Raw genomic sequence first — 15,383 nt, forward strand, 5'->3', positions numbered from 1 at the left:
CTGAGAGGGCAGGCGGGGCCTCGGTTTAACATCTCATCAGAAAGGCTGCCCCTCCGACAGTGCGGCGCTCCCTCAGTACCGCCCCTCCGACAGTGCGGCGCTCCCTCAGTACCGCCCCTCCGACAGTGCAGCGCTCCCTCAGTACCGCCCCTCCGACAGTGCGGCGCTCCCTCAGTACCGCCCCTCCGACAGTGCGGCGCTCCCTCAGTACCGCCCCTCCGACAGTGCGGCGCTCCCTCAGTACCGCCCCTCCGACAGTGCGGCGCTCCCTCAGTACCGCCCCTCCGACAGTGCGGCGCTCCCTCAGTACCGCCCCTCCGACAGTGCGGCGCTCCCTCAGTACTGCCCCTCCGACAGTGCGGCGCTCCCTCAGTACCGCCCCTCCGACAGTGCGGCGCTCCCTCAGTACCGCCCCTCCGACAGTGCGGCGCTCCCTCTGTACTGCCCCTCCGACAGTGCGGCGCTCCCTCGGTACCGCCCCTCCGACAGTGCGGCGCTCCCTCGGTACCGCCCCTCCGACAGTGCGGCGCTCCCTCGGTACCGCCAGTATTTCAGAGCGTTCTGGAATCAGTACCTCCGACACCGATAATACTTACACCCTTCCCCTTCCTCTCCTCCACTGTCTGTTCTCTAGGTTCAAGAGTAGGACGGTCCCCGGTCCCTTCCCCCTTCCCCGGCAATGCTGCCATTAGCTCCTCTCCGCCAAGGTGGCAGCAGGCACCCAACCACTTACGTCGGTGCCCCTGGGTTGCACATGGGCCATACGGCCAGTCCCACACAATCGCGATACCTTGTCTATCACAATATACACACCGCCCACCCCACCCGAAACCGCGTGATCTCCTGGGCGAGGTGAGAAACCAGGTCACAAAAATAAAACCCCGGCCAATCTGCAGGGGGGAGGGGGGGAGAAAACCTGGGAAATTCCTCTCCGACCTATCTAGGCGATCAAAACTAGACCGGATGATCACTCTCTGGCCCTGGATTCCCTGCAGTACCGACCCTTCTGCAAGAGGTGATCTCCGCCCCAGAACAGCCAGAAACAGGTCCTTGGACCCCAGCTATTCACAATATTAATTAATGATCTGGACAAGGAAACTAGATGGAATATCTCCAAGTTTGCAGATGACACAAAGCTGGGTGGGCGTGTGTGCTGTGAGGAGGATGCCGAGAAACTCCAGTATGATTCGGACAGGTTGGGCGATTGGGCAGAAGCAGTATCTGGATAAATGCGAGGTTATCCACTTTGGTGGCAAAAACAGGAAGGCAGGTTATTATTTGAACGGCAATAGATTGGGAGAAGGGGAAGTGCAAAGAGACCTGGGTGTCCTTGTGCACCAGTCGCTGAAGGTAAGCATGCAGGTGCAGCAGGTGGTTAAGAAGGCAAATGGTATGTTGGCCTTCGTAGCGAGAGGATTCGAGTACAGGAACAAGGATGTCTTGCTGCAGTTGTACAGGGCCTTGGTGAGACCACACCTTGAGTATTGTGTGCAGTTTTGGTCGCCTTATCTGAGGAAGGATGTTCTTGCCATGGAAGGAGTGCAGCGAAGATTCACCAGACTGATACCTGGGATGGCAGGAATGACGTATGAGGAGAGATTGGGTCGATTGGGCTTATACTCGCTGGAGTTTAGAAGAATGAGAGGGGATCTCATTGAAACTTATAAAATTCTAACAGGACTGGACAGACTAGATGCAGGAAGGATGTTCCCGATGGCGGGGGAGTCCAGAACCAGGGGTCACAGTCTAAGGATAAGGGGTAAGCCATTTAGGACTGAGATGAGGAGGAATTTCTTCACCCAGAGAGTGGTGAACCTGTGGAATTCTCTACCACAGAGGGCGGTGGAGGCCAGTTCATTAAATATATTCAAGAAGGAGTTGGATATATTTCTGAAGGCTAAAGGGATCAAGGGATATGGGGAGAAGGCAGGGACAGGGTACTGAACTTGGATGATCAGCCATGATCTCATTGAATGGCGGAGCAGGCTCGAGGGGCCGAATGGCCGACTCCTGCTCCTATCTTCTATGTTTATATATGCTCTCACTCGAAGTGATTCAGCGAGTCCGCGTCCACCGCACAAGACGACAGCCTGTTCCAGAGGTTCGCTATTTTCCCGGGAAATGAACCGCCTCCTGACCTCTAACCTAGATCGAGCCTTACACAACTTAAATCTGTAACCCCGCCCCCCCCCGGCCCTCCCTAACCTATTTAACCGGAACCAGTAGTCAACTGGAGCGCAATCTAGACCCGTCATCATCTGGTACGAAAGGGAATTGGCAGCCAGGGTTCCCTCTCCCGCTCGCCTATCCAGCCGGATAGTGCGTGCATGCACGAGTCAGGTGGGGACAAGATTGGGCTCGGTTGTGATGCTCCCATGGTTGAACAGCCGCCGCTTGTGCCCTGACCCCCTTGGGCAACGCAAGGTCAGAAATGGGGATGTTCGCTGATGACTGCACAGTGATCAGTTCCATTCATAACTCCTCAGATAATGAAGCAGTCCATGCCCGCATGCAACAAGACAACGTTCAGGCTCGGTCTGATAAGTGGCAGGTAACATTCGCGCCACACAAGTGCCAGGCAATGACTATCTCCAACCAGCGAGAGTCTAAGCAGCGCCTCTTGACATTCAATGGCATTACCATCGCCGAATCCCCCACCATCAACATCCTGGGGGGGTCACCATTGACCAGAAACTTAACTGGACCAGCCACATAAATACTGTGGCTACAAGAGCAGGTCAGAGGCTGGGTATTCTGCGGCGAGTGTCTCACCTCCTGACTCCCCAAAGCCTTTCCACCATCTCCAAGGCACAAGTCAGGAGTGTGATGGAATACTCTCCACTTGCCTGGATGAGTTGCAGCTCCAACAACACTCGAGAAGCTCGACACCATCCAGGACAAAGCAGCCCGCTTGATCGGCACCCCGTCCACCACCTTAAACATTCACTCCCTCCACCACCGGCGCACCGTGGCTGCAGTGTGGACCATCTACAAGATGCACTGCAGCAACTCGCCAAGGCTTCTTCGGCAGCACCTCCCAAACCCGCGACCTCCTCCACCTAGAAGGACAAGGGCAGCAGGCGCACGGGAACACCGCCACCTCCAAGTTCCCCTCCAAGTCACACACCATCCTGACTTGGAAATATATCGGCCGTTCCTTCATCGTCGTTGGGTCAAAATCCTGGAACTCCCTCCCTAACAGCGCTGTGGGAGCACCTTCACCACACGGGACTGCAGCGGTTCAGGGCGGCGGCTCACCACCACCTTCTCAAGGGCAACTAGGGATGGGCAATAAATGCCGGGCCTCGCCAGCGATGCCCACATCCCATAAACGAATAAACGGGGCCTACTCCTATTTCTTATGATCGTATTTGATTTTTGGACTCTCGGGGAATCGAGGGAGATAGGGATCGGGCGGGAAAGTGGAGTTGAGGTCGATGATCAGCCGCGATCTTATTGAATGGCGGAGCAGGTTCGAGGGGCTGTACGGCCAACTCCTGATCCTAATTCTTATGTGGCAGAGGGCGCGCGGTGCCTGCGAGACCCCGTACCCCAGCAAGAGTCAGGTACGAAAGGGAGAAATGCATGATCCAGACAGGACACACACACACACAAATCGTTTCACAGCACACACAAACACACACGGGCATGCACAGGAGAGGCTCTGCAGTCCGTCCCCCCCACTCCGCACGGACAACCTACCGAGGCGCACACGGACTCCTGCCGTGACCCACAAAAGCAGCACAGACAGCACACGTCACTGCGGTCCCAGTCAGACTATAAAAACAACGAGCAAGGTTTACTGACTGACCACTCACAGCATCGCGTTTGAAAACGCCCAACAAAGGCGCCAAAGAAGCCTTGAATAAAGCGCCAACAAAAGGGCTTCAGGAACGGGGGGAGAAGGTCGAGGGAGGAGAGTTACACCATCTGCAGCGGAGGTCCAAAGAGACTTAGAGGGGTCCAGGTACATCGATCATTAAAATGCCGTGAACAGGTATAGAAAATAATCAGAAAGGCTAATGGGATGCTGGCTTTAGATCTAGAGGCCTAGAATACAAGGGGGTAGAAGTTATGCTGCAGTTGTACAAAACCCTGGTTAGACCACACCTGGAGCACTGGGAGCAGTTCTGGGCCCCACACCTTCGGAAGGATATATTGGCCTTGGAGGGAGTGCAGCGTAGGTTTACCAGAATAATACCCGGACTCCAAGGGTTAAATTACGAGGAGAGATTACACAAACTAGGGTTGTATTCCAAGATTCAAGAGATTCAAGATTCAAGATTATTTGCCACACGTAACTCGTACAATGGAATGCTTACTCCCCAGTCACTCCCACAATAAAGCTGTGGGAGCTCACCGAGACACGTCAGCTGTGGAGGCCACGGCAACCGGAGGACGAGTCGGGCGGAGGAGCGCAGCGCATCGGGACGCAGCAGCAGACTCGACGACTCGCACTCCGACTGGGAGGAGGGGAGCCGGGAATGGTGGCCAAGAGGGTGAGCGGGAGAAGCAGGCCACCGCACGTGGAGCGGAGCCGAGCCGGCAACAGTGAGGAGGAGGCCGCGGTGACGAGGGTTTTGAAGGTTAAGGGGCGATCTGATCGAAGTTTTCAAGATATTGAGGGGAGAGAGAGAGAGAAACTATTTCCGCTGGTTGGGGAGTCTCGGACAAGGGGGCAGAGTCTAAAGATTAGAGCCAGACCTTTCAGGAGTGAAGTTAGGAAACACTTCGACACACAAAGGGCGGTAGAAGTTTGGAACTCGCTTCCGCAAACGGCAATTGATTCCAGGGGTCAATTGTTAATTAGGGCCCAGGCGGCTAAAGGCACGGCCGCCAATGGCGGAGCGATTCAAATCAGGGGATGCGCGAGAGGCCAGAATTGGAGGAGTGCAGGGATCGCGGAGGGTTGTAGGAGGTTACAGAGATAGGGAGAGGGGGGGCGGGGGCGAGGAGGGATGGGAAAACAGGGATGGGAATTTTTAAAATCGAGGCGTTGCTTAACCGGAAGCCAATGGAGGTCAGCGAGCACAGGGGGTGATGGGTGAACGGGACTCGGTGCGAGTTAGATACAGGGGGGGGGATGTATAAATAGAGATATTGAGTGCAAAAGTAGAGAAGTTATGCTGAACCTTTATAAAGCGCTGGTTAGGCCACAACTGGAGTATTGCGTCCAGTTCTGGTCACCACACTTTAGGAAGGATGTGAAGGCCCTCGAGAGGGTGCGGAGGAGATTTACCAGAATGGTTCCGGGGATGGGGGGGATCTTAGCTACAAGGACAGGTTGGAGAAGCTGGATTTGTTTTCATTAGAGCAAAGGAGGTTGAGGGGTGATTTGATCGAGGTGTACAAGATTATGACGGGTTTGGATAGGCTAGACGGGGAAAGGCTGTTCCCACTAGTTGATGGTACAAGGACTAGGGGACACAGATTTAGGGTTTGGGGCAAGAGATACAGGGGAGACGTGAGGAAAACCTTTTTTACGCAGCGAGTGGTGAGGACCTGGAACTCGCTGCCGACGGAAGTGGTGGAAGCGGAGACACTCAATGTTTTCAAGGGGAGACTGGAGAGGCACTCGAGGGGAATAAACTTGCAGGGCTAGAGGGATAGAGCGGGGGAATGGGGCTGACTGGATTGGCTCTACAGAGAGCCGGCACGGACTCAATGGGCCGAATGGCCTCCTTCTGTGCTGTTATATCTCTAAGAAACAGCAGATGATGCGAGATCAATTGCTAATTTTGAATCCGAGATTGATAGATTTCTGTTAAGCAAAGGTATTGAGGGATACGGGGCAAAGGCGGGATTTAGGTCACAGATCAACCATGATCCTCATTGAATGGCGGAACAGACTCGAGGGGCTGAATGGCCTCCTCCTGTTCCTAATGTAACAGGCTCTAGGTGGCTGAATGGCCTCCTCCTGTTCCTAATGTAACAGGCTCGAGGGGGCTGAACGGCCTCCTCCTGTTCCTAATGTAACAGGCTCGAAGGGGCTGAATGGCCTCCTCCTGTTCCTAATGTAACAGGCTCGAGGGGGCTGAACGGCCTCCTCCTGTTCCTAATATAACAGGCTCGAGGGGCTGAACGGCCTCCTCCTGTTCCTAATGTAACAGGCTCAAGGGGGCTGAACGTCCTCCTCCTGTTCCTAATGTAACAGGCTCGAGGGGGCTGAACGGCCTCCTCCTGTTCCTAATGTAACAGGCTCGAGGTGGGCTGAACGGCCTCCTCCTGTTCCTAATGTAACAGGCTCGAGGTGGGCTGAACGGCCTCCTCCTGTTCCTATGTTCCTTTCCCCAGAGAGTGGTGAGAATGTGGAACTCGCCTCCACAGGGAATGGTCGAGGCGAATAGCGGAGATGTATTTAAGGGGGAAGCTGGATAAACACACGAGGGAGAAAGGAATAGAAGGATATGGTGAGATGAAGAGGGGGCAGGAGGAGGCTCGTGTGGAGCAGAAACACCGCGGGCCTAGTCAGAACCAGACAACCGAAGCACGGGCGGAGCGCCTCGCTCCTGGGCGTTTACCTCGCTGATCTTCATCTGCTGCAGCTCCTGTTCCGCGGCAGTCAGAGGGGCAGGCGCTGCGTCCGAGACCAGATACTTCTTGTAGCCGGTCAGAGTGATGTCGTCCTACAACAGAGAGAGAGAGAGAGACGGAGTATAAAGCAAGGCTTTAATCAACTTGTTTCAAAACATGGAGGTCTAGTTGTACTTCACTAGTTCCTGTCTTACAAAATGTCCCTGGTCAAGCTGGGCCCACGCCCGAGTATTTATACTCCTTGGACGGCGCCACCAGCTGGCCGTCCAGCGTTATTTCATGAGTCTTTCTTCATGGATCATAAGATTCATAACATGGGTCACAAGAAAGCCTGGTGGGACCGGATTAACCGGAGTGCCAGTGGATCGGAAGAAGTGGAATTTCCTCTCTCTCCCGCCCCCCCCCACAAACCAAAACTCCGCAACGTACCAACTGGGTGGCAAAGACCTCGTCCTTGATGTGTCCCCCGCCAAACTCCTTCTTCAGCGTGGCCCTGGTCGCTGCATAGATCATCTTCTGCCGAATCTGAAACACAGCAGGGGGAGAGAGAGAGAGAGAGAGAGAGAGAGGGGGAGAGTCACACCATGCACGGCCACACAAACCACCTCACACTCCGAACAGCACAGAGCCATGGCCGGTCGCTTGCATAAGAATTAGGAGCGGGGGTCGGCCATTCGGCCCCTCGAGCCTGCTCCGCCATTCAATAAGATCAGGGCTGATCTTCGACCTCAACTCCACTTTCCCGCCTGATCCCTCGATTCCAAAAATCTCTCGATCTCGGCCTTGAATAGACTCAACGACTGAGCCTCCACAGCCCTCTGGGGCAGAGAATTCCAAAGATTCACCGCCCTCTGAGTGAAGAAATTCCTCCTCATCTCAGTCCTAAATGGTCGACCCCTTATCCTGAGACTGTGACCCCTGGTTCGAGACTCTCCAGCCAGGGGGGAAACAGCCTCTCAGCATCTACCCTGTCAATCCCCCTCAGAATCTTATACGTTTCAATGAGATCACCTCTCATTCTCCTAAACTCCAGAGAGTATCGGCCCATATATACGAACAGATGTATTAGGAGCAGGAGGAGGCCATTCGGCCCCTCGAGCCTGCTCCACCATTCAATAAGATCACGGCTGATCCGATGACTCCACACTCCCGCCTACCCCCGATAACCTTTCACCCCCTTTGCTTACCAAAAATCTATCTACCTCTGCCTTAAAAATATTCAAAGACTCTGGAACTCTCTTCCTCAGAGGGCAGTGGAAGCAAAGACTCACGACCCTCTGAGAAAAAATGTCTCCTCATCCCGGTCTTAAATGGGCGACTCCTTATTTTTTAAACAGTGTCCCCTAGTTCTAGATTCCCCCACAAGAGGAAACATCATCTCCACATCCACCCTGTCCAGACCCCTCAGGATCTTGTGTGTTTCAATCAAGTCACCTCTTACTCTTCTAAACTCCAGCAGATACAAGCCTAGCCTGTCCAACCTTTCCTCATAAGGCAGCCCGCCCATTCCAGGTACAGGTAGACTACCCTTTATCCGAACTTCCGAAAACCGAAACCCTCTAAAAACCGAAGGTTTTTTTTCGGTCAGCGTAAGTCGTGCGCACGACATGACCAGAGTGGCGCACGACTTACGCTGAGCAGAGGGTCAGCGTAAGTCGTGCGCACGACCCCCCGCAGACCCCGACCCCCGCCGACCCCCCCCGCGCCCGACCCCCGCCGAGCAGAGGGTCAGTGTAAGTCGTGCGCACGACCCCCCGCCGACCCACCTGACTCTCTTCCAAAGGCTCGAAAGCAACGAGAGCTCTGAGCCCGCGGCGGTGCCGGCCCCTGTTCCGACCGAGCACGACGACCTGTTGGTGGAAATGCGGAACTTCATTGCATTCCAGGCTAGCAGCGACGGACAAGCCACGACTGCGGACCCCCCCGCGGAACCCCGCCGACGCCGACACCCCCCCCGCAGACCCCCGCCGACCCCGACCCCCGCCGACCCCCCCGCGGACCCCAACCCCCGCGGACCCCCGCCGACCCACCTTCCGAAATCCGAAATTTTCTGAAAACCGAAACACGGCTGGTCCCGAGGTTTTCGGATAAAGGATAGTCTACCTGTATTAGTCTAGTAAACCTTCTCTGAACTGCTTCCAACGCATTTACATCCTTCCTTAAATAAGGAGACCAATACTGTACACAGTACTCCAGATGTGGTCTCACCAATGCCCTGTACAACTGAAGCATAACCTCCCGACTTTGGTATTCAATTCCCTTCGCAGTAAACAATAACATTCTATTAGCTTTCCTAATTACTTGCTGTACCTGCAGACTAACCTTTTGCGATTCATGCACTAGGACACCCAGATCCCTCTGCATCTCAGAGCTCTGCAATCTCTCAATCTCTCCTCATAGGACAATCCCCCCCCCATCCCAGGAATCAGTCTGGTGAACCTTCGTTGCACTCCCTCTATGGCAAGTATATCCTTCCTTAGGCAAGGAGACCAAAACTGTCCACAGTACTCCAGGTGTGGTCTCACCAGGGCCCTGTATAATTGCAGTAAGACCTCTTTACTCTTTGACATAATATTGGCCCAGAAATTCGGGTCGGGGGGCTTCCCGCAGGTGCAAGCCCCCCGACCTGCACTTACCTTGCGCGCCAGCCGTTGAGCTGTGGGCCCCCGTGGAATTCCGATCCTGGGCCTGCTCCAGCTGCCGGCGCTTGTGTATCCCAGGGGCGCAGTTAGTTCGAAGCGTCCCCTGGGATCACGTGGGCCATGGGGGGCCAATCGGAGCAGGGAATGCTCCATTCATAAGTTTGACAGGAAGAGCTGTCAAAACTTAGAAATACTACGGGCCCCAAAACATCACTAAATCTTCAAATAAATTTTTAAAAAACATCACATTTTTAAAATAAACTATAAATTACATGAAATATTTTAAACAATAATTTAAATTTTTGAAAAAAATAATTTTATTTTCCAACGGGGCTAAAAATAAACTTACCTTGCTTTAAAGTATTTAAAAATAATAAACCCGTGGAAAAAATGTTTTAATTTTAATTAATTCACCACTTACCTTGTAAAAAGCAGGCCTCCCGGGAAAACCTGCAAAAAAAAACCTAAGTTCGATGCGCACGCGCAGCCTCTCCGGCGCACGTGTTCGAACTCTGAACCCCTTCGTTCAGGGGAACGGAAGTGCCAGTTTCCCGCGCATGCGCAGTGCATGCAGGAAACCGGCACTTCCATTGGGCCTCCAGGTGAGTACCCCGTGCGTACTCACCCGAAGTTCTGGGCCAATAAAACTCACTACGCACTTGGCTCGAGTATAAAGCAAGGCTTTAATCAACTTGTTTCAAAACATGGAGGTCTAGTTGTACTTCACTAGTTCCTGTCTTACAAAATGTCCCTGGACAAGCTGAGCCCCACGCCCGAGTATTTATACTCCTTGGACGGCGCCACCAGCTGGCCGTCCAGTGTTATCTCATGAGTCGTTTCTTCATGATGAGATTTATAACACTCTTATACTCAAATCCTCTCAAAGAGAGAGACATCCTCGGATCACTGCCGCAGCTGCGAGAATCTCGTTTTACGGCCAACCCTCGTCTCCCGCCCTCTGTTCGCCCTGCAGACTATCGTCCCGCAGCGAGAGAGTTTCCTCTGTTCCCCCCCCACCCCCACCGCCCGCAGGATGTGATCTTACAGGCGAGCGTTCCGGTGACCAGGAAAGAAAGATCCACTCCAGTCCCTGGGCGTTGTGGCTGTCGAGGCAATACAGGATGTAGCAGGGCTGCGTCTCCCGGAGCAGCGGCAGCACCAGCTCATCGTAGTCCTGGTCCCAGGTCCTCCCCGGCTTCCTGCGCTCGCCCGCAACGAGGAGCTCTGGAAACAAGAGGGGGGGGGGGGGGGGGTCACGTCAGAAACATAGAAGATAGGAGCAGGAGTCGGCCATTCGGCCCCTCGAGCCTGCTCCGCCATTTAATTAGATCCTGGCTGATCATCCAAATTCAGTCCCCTGTCCCTGCTTTCTCCCCATATCCCTTTAGCCTTAAGGAATATATCTAACTCCTTCTTGAATATATTTAATGAATTGGCCTCAACTGCCTTGTGTGGTAGAGAATTCCACAGGTTCACCACTCTCTGGGTGAAGAAATTCCTCCTCATCTCTGTCCTAAATGGCTTACCCCTTATCCTTAGACTGTGACCCCTGGTTCTGGACTCCCCGACCATCGGGAACATCCTTCCTCCATCTACTTCCGCCTCACACTATCATCTTATAAAATTCTAACAGGACTAGAGAGACTAGATGCAGGAAGGATGAGAATTTTGAAATCGAGGTGTTGATTAACTCGGAGCCAGTGTAGGTCAGCGAGCACAGGGGGTAATGGGCGAACAGGACTCGGTGCGAGTTAGGACACGGGGATGCCGAGTTTTGGATGACCTCAAGTTTACGGAGGGTGGAATGTGGGAGGCCAGCCAGGAGTGTGTTGGAATAGTCGAGTCTGGAGGTAACAAAGGCTGGGGTGAGGGTTTCAGCAGCGGATGAGCTGAGGCAGGGGCGGAGACGGGCGATGTTACGGAGGTGGGAGTAGGCGGTCTCGGTGATGCCCCGGATATGTGGTCGGAAGCTCATCTCGGGGTCAGATAGGGCACCAAGGCTGCGAACAGTGTGGTTCAGCCTCGGACAGATGTTAGGGAGAGGGATGGGGTCGGTGGCTGGGGGACGGAGTTTGTGGCGGGGATCGAAAACAATGGCTTCGGCCTTCCCAATATTTAGCTGAAGGATATTTCTGCTCACCCAGTACTGGATGTCAGAACATAAGAACATAAGAAGTAGGAGCAGGAGTAGGCCATACGGCCCCTCGGGCCTGCTCCGCCATTCAATAGGATCATGGCTGATCCGAACCTAGACTCACGTCCACTTCCCTGCCCTCTCCCCGTAACCCCTAATTCCCTTATCAGCTAGGAAACTGTCTATCTCCATTTTAAATTTATTTAATGTCGCAGCTTCCACAGCTCTGAGGTAGCAAATTCCATAATTTACTACCCTCTGAGTGAAGAAGTTTCTCCTCATCTCAGTTTTGAAAGGGCAGCCCCTTATTCTAAGATTATGCCCCCTAGTTCTAGTCTCACCCATCAGTGGAAACATCCTCCCCGCATCCACCCGATCAAGCCCCCTCGCAATCTTATATGTTTCGATAAGATCGCCTCTCATTCTTCTGAACTCCAATGAGTAGAGGCCCAACCTACTCAACCTTTCCTCATATGTCAACCCCCTCATCTCCGGAATCAACCGAGTGAACCTTCTCTGAACCGCCTCGAGAGCAAGTATATCTTTTCTTAAATATGGAAACCAAAACTGCACGCAGTATTCCAGGTGTGGCCTCACCAATACCCTGTATAACTGCAGCAAGACTTCCCTGCTTTTATACTCCATCCCCCTTGCAATAAAAGCCAAGATTCCATTGGCCTTCCTGATCACCTGCTGTACCTGCATACTAACCTTCTGTGTTTCATGCACCAGGACCCCCAGATCCCTTTGTACTGTAGCACTTTGCAGTTTCTCTCCATTTAGATAATAACTTGCTCTTCGATTTTTTCTGCCAAAGTGCATAACCTCACACTTTCCAACGTTATATTGCATCTGCCAAATCTCTGCCCACTCACTTAGCCTGTCTATGTCCTTTTGCAGGTTTTTTATGTCCTCCTCACTCACTGCTTTCCCTCCATCTTTGTATCGTCGGCAAACTTTGATATGTTGCACTCGGTCCCTTCCTCCAAATCGTTAATATAGATTGTAAAGAGTTGGGGTCCCAGCACTGACCCCTGCGGAACACCACTAGTTACTGATTGTCGGACAAGCAGCCTGACAATTTAGAGACAGTGGAGGGGTCGAGAGAGGATAACCAGGGGTTAAAGAGGCCAATATTTGAATAGAAGCAGGAATGAATCCAAGGGAGGAGGGAGCGTGCGGGGGTTCCAGTACCATCACTGATGAGGACCTGAATCAGTCGGACAGAACCATCCTTCGATCGGGAGAACAGCTGCAGCAATTCGGGCGAGGCTGGAAAAAGACAAAAAGACACAAGACCGTCAGAGAGGTAAATATTGGCCCCAGGACACCGGGGAGAACTCCCCACTGCTCTCCTTCCAAAAGTGGCCGTGGGATCTTTCACATCCACCCGAGAGAGCAGACTGCCTCTCCGACAGTGCGGCGCTCCCTCAGTACTGCCCCTCCGACAGTGCGGCGCTCCCTCAGTACCGCCCCTCCGACAGTGTGGTACTCCCTCAGTACCGCCCCTCCGACAGCGCGGCGCTCCCTCAGTACCGCCCCTCCGACAGTGCAGCGCTCCCTCAGTACCGCCCCTCCGACAGTGCGGCACTCCCTCAGTACCGCCCCTCCGACAGTGCGGCGCTCCCTCAGTACCGCCTCTCCGACAGTGCGGCCCTCCCTCAGGACCGCCCCTCCGACAGTGCGGCGCTCCCTCAGTACCGCCCCTCCGACAGTGTGGCCCTCCCTCAGGACCGCCCCTCCGACAGTGCGGCGTTCCCTCAGTACCGCCCCTCTGACAGTGCGGCACTCCCTCAGTACCGCCCCTCCGACAGTGCTGCGCTCCCTCAGTACCGCCCCTCCGACAGTGCGGCGCTCCCTCAGTACCGCCCCTCCGACAGTGCGGCGCTCCCTCAGTACTGGCACCGGGGGAGTGTCAGGCCTGGATTACGGGGCTCAAGTCTCTGGAGTGGGGGCTCGAACCCATAACCTTCTGACTCAGAGGCAAGACAGTGAGACCCACGGAGCCACGGCTGACACTATTGAGTTGGTCGGTGAGGTTGAAATCAATGTAAACGACACAGGCTTCTGCAACCTAATGGTCCTCCTCCTGTCGCTAAAAATGGTTCCATTCTGGCTACTCTCCCCACGATTAAATAACCACAGGTGCCATGGCAACCTTGCACTTCAGTGAAACCCTCGTACAGGAAACACAGAGAGCGAGCATGCAGGTACAGCAAGCAATAAGGAAGGTAAACGGCATGTTGGCCTTTATTGCTAACATTTTGTGATTCATGCACAAGGTAGGTCCCTTTGTACCGCAGCATTTTGTAATCTCTCCCCATTTAAATAATAGGCCAGAAATTCGGGTCCTCACGGGCGAGTACGCGCTGGGTACTCACGCATAGGCCCAACGAAAGTGCCGGTTTCGTGCGTGCACTGCGCACGCGCGGGAAACCGGAACTTCCGTTCCCTTGAAGGAAGGGGTCGACAGGTCGAACGCGTGCACCGGAGAGGCAGCGCGTACGCCTGGAACTTCCGGGTTTTTTTTTTTTTTTTTTTTTTTTGCAGGTTTCTCCAGGATGGTAAGTCTCCAGGAGTCACACTTTTAAAAAGCAGTCGCAGGGCCTGCTTTTAACAAGGTAAGTGGTGAATTAAGTAAAATTGAAACATTTTTTCCACAGGTTTATTATTTTTAAATACTTTAAAGAAAGGTTAAGTTTATTTTTAGCCCCATTAGAAAATTTAATTAATTCTTTCAAAAATTTAAATTATTGTTTAAAATAGTTATTTCATGTAATTTATCGTTATTTTAAAAATGTGATGTTTTTTTTAAAATTTATTTGAAGTTTTAGTGATGTTTTGGGGCTGAATTGTATTCATAGATTTGACAGCCCTTCCTGTCAAATCTATGAATGGAGCATTCCCTGCTACCATTGGCTCTCCATGGCCCACGTGATCCCAGGGGACGCTTCGAACTAACTGCGCCCCTGGGATACACAAGTACTGCGCGCCGGCAGCTGGAGGAGGCCCAGGATCGGAATCCCACGCGGGCCCACAGCTCAACGGCCAGCGCGCTAGGTAAGTGCAGGTCGGGGGCTTGCACCCGCGGGAAACCCCCGACCCGAATAATTAATAATTTGCTTTTTTTTTCCCCTACCAAAGTGGATAACCTCGCATTTTCCCACATTAAACTCCACGTGCCAGATTTTTGCCCACTCGCTTAGCCTGTCTATATCCCTTTGGAGATTCTCTGCATCCTCCACACAATTTGCTTTCCCACCTATCTTTGTATCATCTGCAAAGGTTGAGAGGAGATTTGATGGCGGTGTTCAAAATCACGAGGGGTCTGGACAGAGTAGAGAGAGAGAGACACACGGGCGGGAAGGCGGAGTTGAGGTCAAAGACCAGCCAACGATCTGATTGAATGGCGGCGCGGGCTCGCGGGGCCGAACGGCCTCCTCCTGCCACTAATCCTTATCCTATTATAAATCAGATTCGTGGCCGGTGGAGGGGCTGCCATTTGGGCTGTTCGCCGAGCGACCTTCAGTAAGAGAGCAAGGGTATGGGGAGAAAGCAGGGACCGGGTACTGAATGTGGATGATCAGCCATGATCGCATTGAATGGCGGAGCAGGCTCGAGGGGCTGAATGGCCGACTCCTGCTCCTATCTTCTATGTTTCTATGGTACCGCAGGGATCGGTGCTAGGACCCCAGCTATTCACAATATATATATAAATGATCTAGACGAGGGAACTAGATGTAATATCTCCAAGTTTGCAGACAACACAAAGCTGGGTGGGCGTGTGTGCTGCGAGGAGGGTGCCGAGAAACTCCAGTATGATTTGGACAGGTTGGGTGATTAAACTGCATCTGCCATGCATCTGCCCAATGTGGATAAATGCAAGGTTATCCACTTCGGTGGCAAAAACAGGAAGGCAGATTATTATCTGAACGGCAATAGATTGGGAGAAGGGGACGTGCAACGAGACCTGGGTGTCCTTGTGCACCAGTCACTGAAGGTAAGCATGCAGGTGCAGCAGGCGGTTAAGGCGGCAAATGGTATGTTGGCCTTCGTAGCGAGAGGATTCGAGT

At 53.3% G+C, this 15,383-nt stretch overlaps 1 protein-coding gene across 4 annotated transcripts in view; it reads right to left on the reverse strand.

Moving 5' to 3' along the window:
- LOC147086730 (twinfilin-2-like) overlaps nucleotides 1-15,383 on the reverse strand; it is a 29,939-nt gene that overhangs the window by 10,126 nt on the left and 4,430 nt on the right. For 2 of the 4 annotated variants that reach the window (XM_085978901.1, XM_085978900.1), the window contains exons 2-6: nucleotides 12,505-12,582; nucleotides 10,222-10,400; nucleotides 6,964-7,059; nucleotides 6,522-6,626; nucleotides 3,703-3,777 (exon numbers count right to left, since the gene is read on the reverse strand). In XM_085978901.1, coding sequence (XP_085835027.1) covers nucleotides 3,703-3,777; nucleotides 6,522-6,626; nucleotides 6,964-7,059; nucleotides 10,222-10,400; nucleotides 12,505-12,582 — 533 coding nt within the window. The remainder of the gene's footprint in view (nucleotides 1-3,702; nucleotides 3,778-6,521; nucleotides 6,627-6,963; nucleotides 7,060-10,221; nucleotides 10,401-12,504; nucleotides 12,583-15,383) is intronic. The other 2 variants (XM_085978903.1, XM_085978902.1) reach the window with 1 other exon arrangement.

Source organism: Somniosus microcephalus, unplaced genomic scaffold, assembly GCF_052327205.1.
Source record: "Somniosus microcephalus isolate GS21.2 unplaced genomic scaffold, FLI_Smic_1.0 unresolved_chr7, whole genome shotgun sequence".
Lineage (NCBI taxonomy): Eukaryota > Metazoa > Chordata > Chondrichthyes > Squaliformes > Somniosidae > Somniosus > Somniosus microcephalus.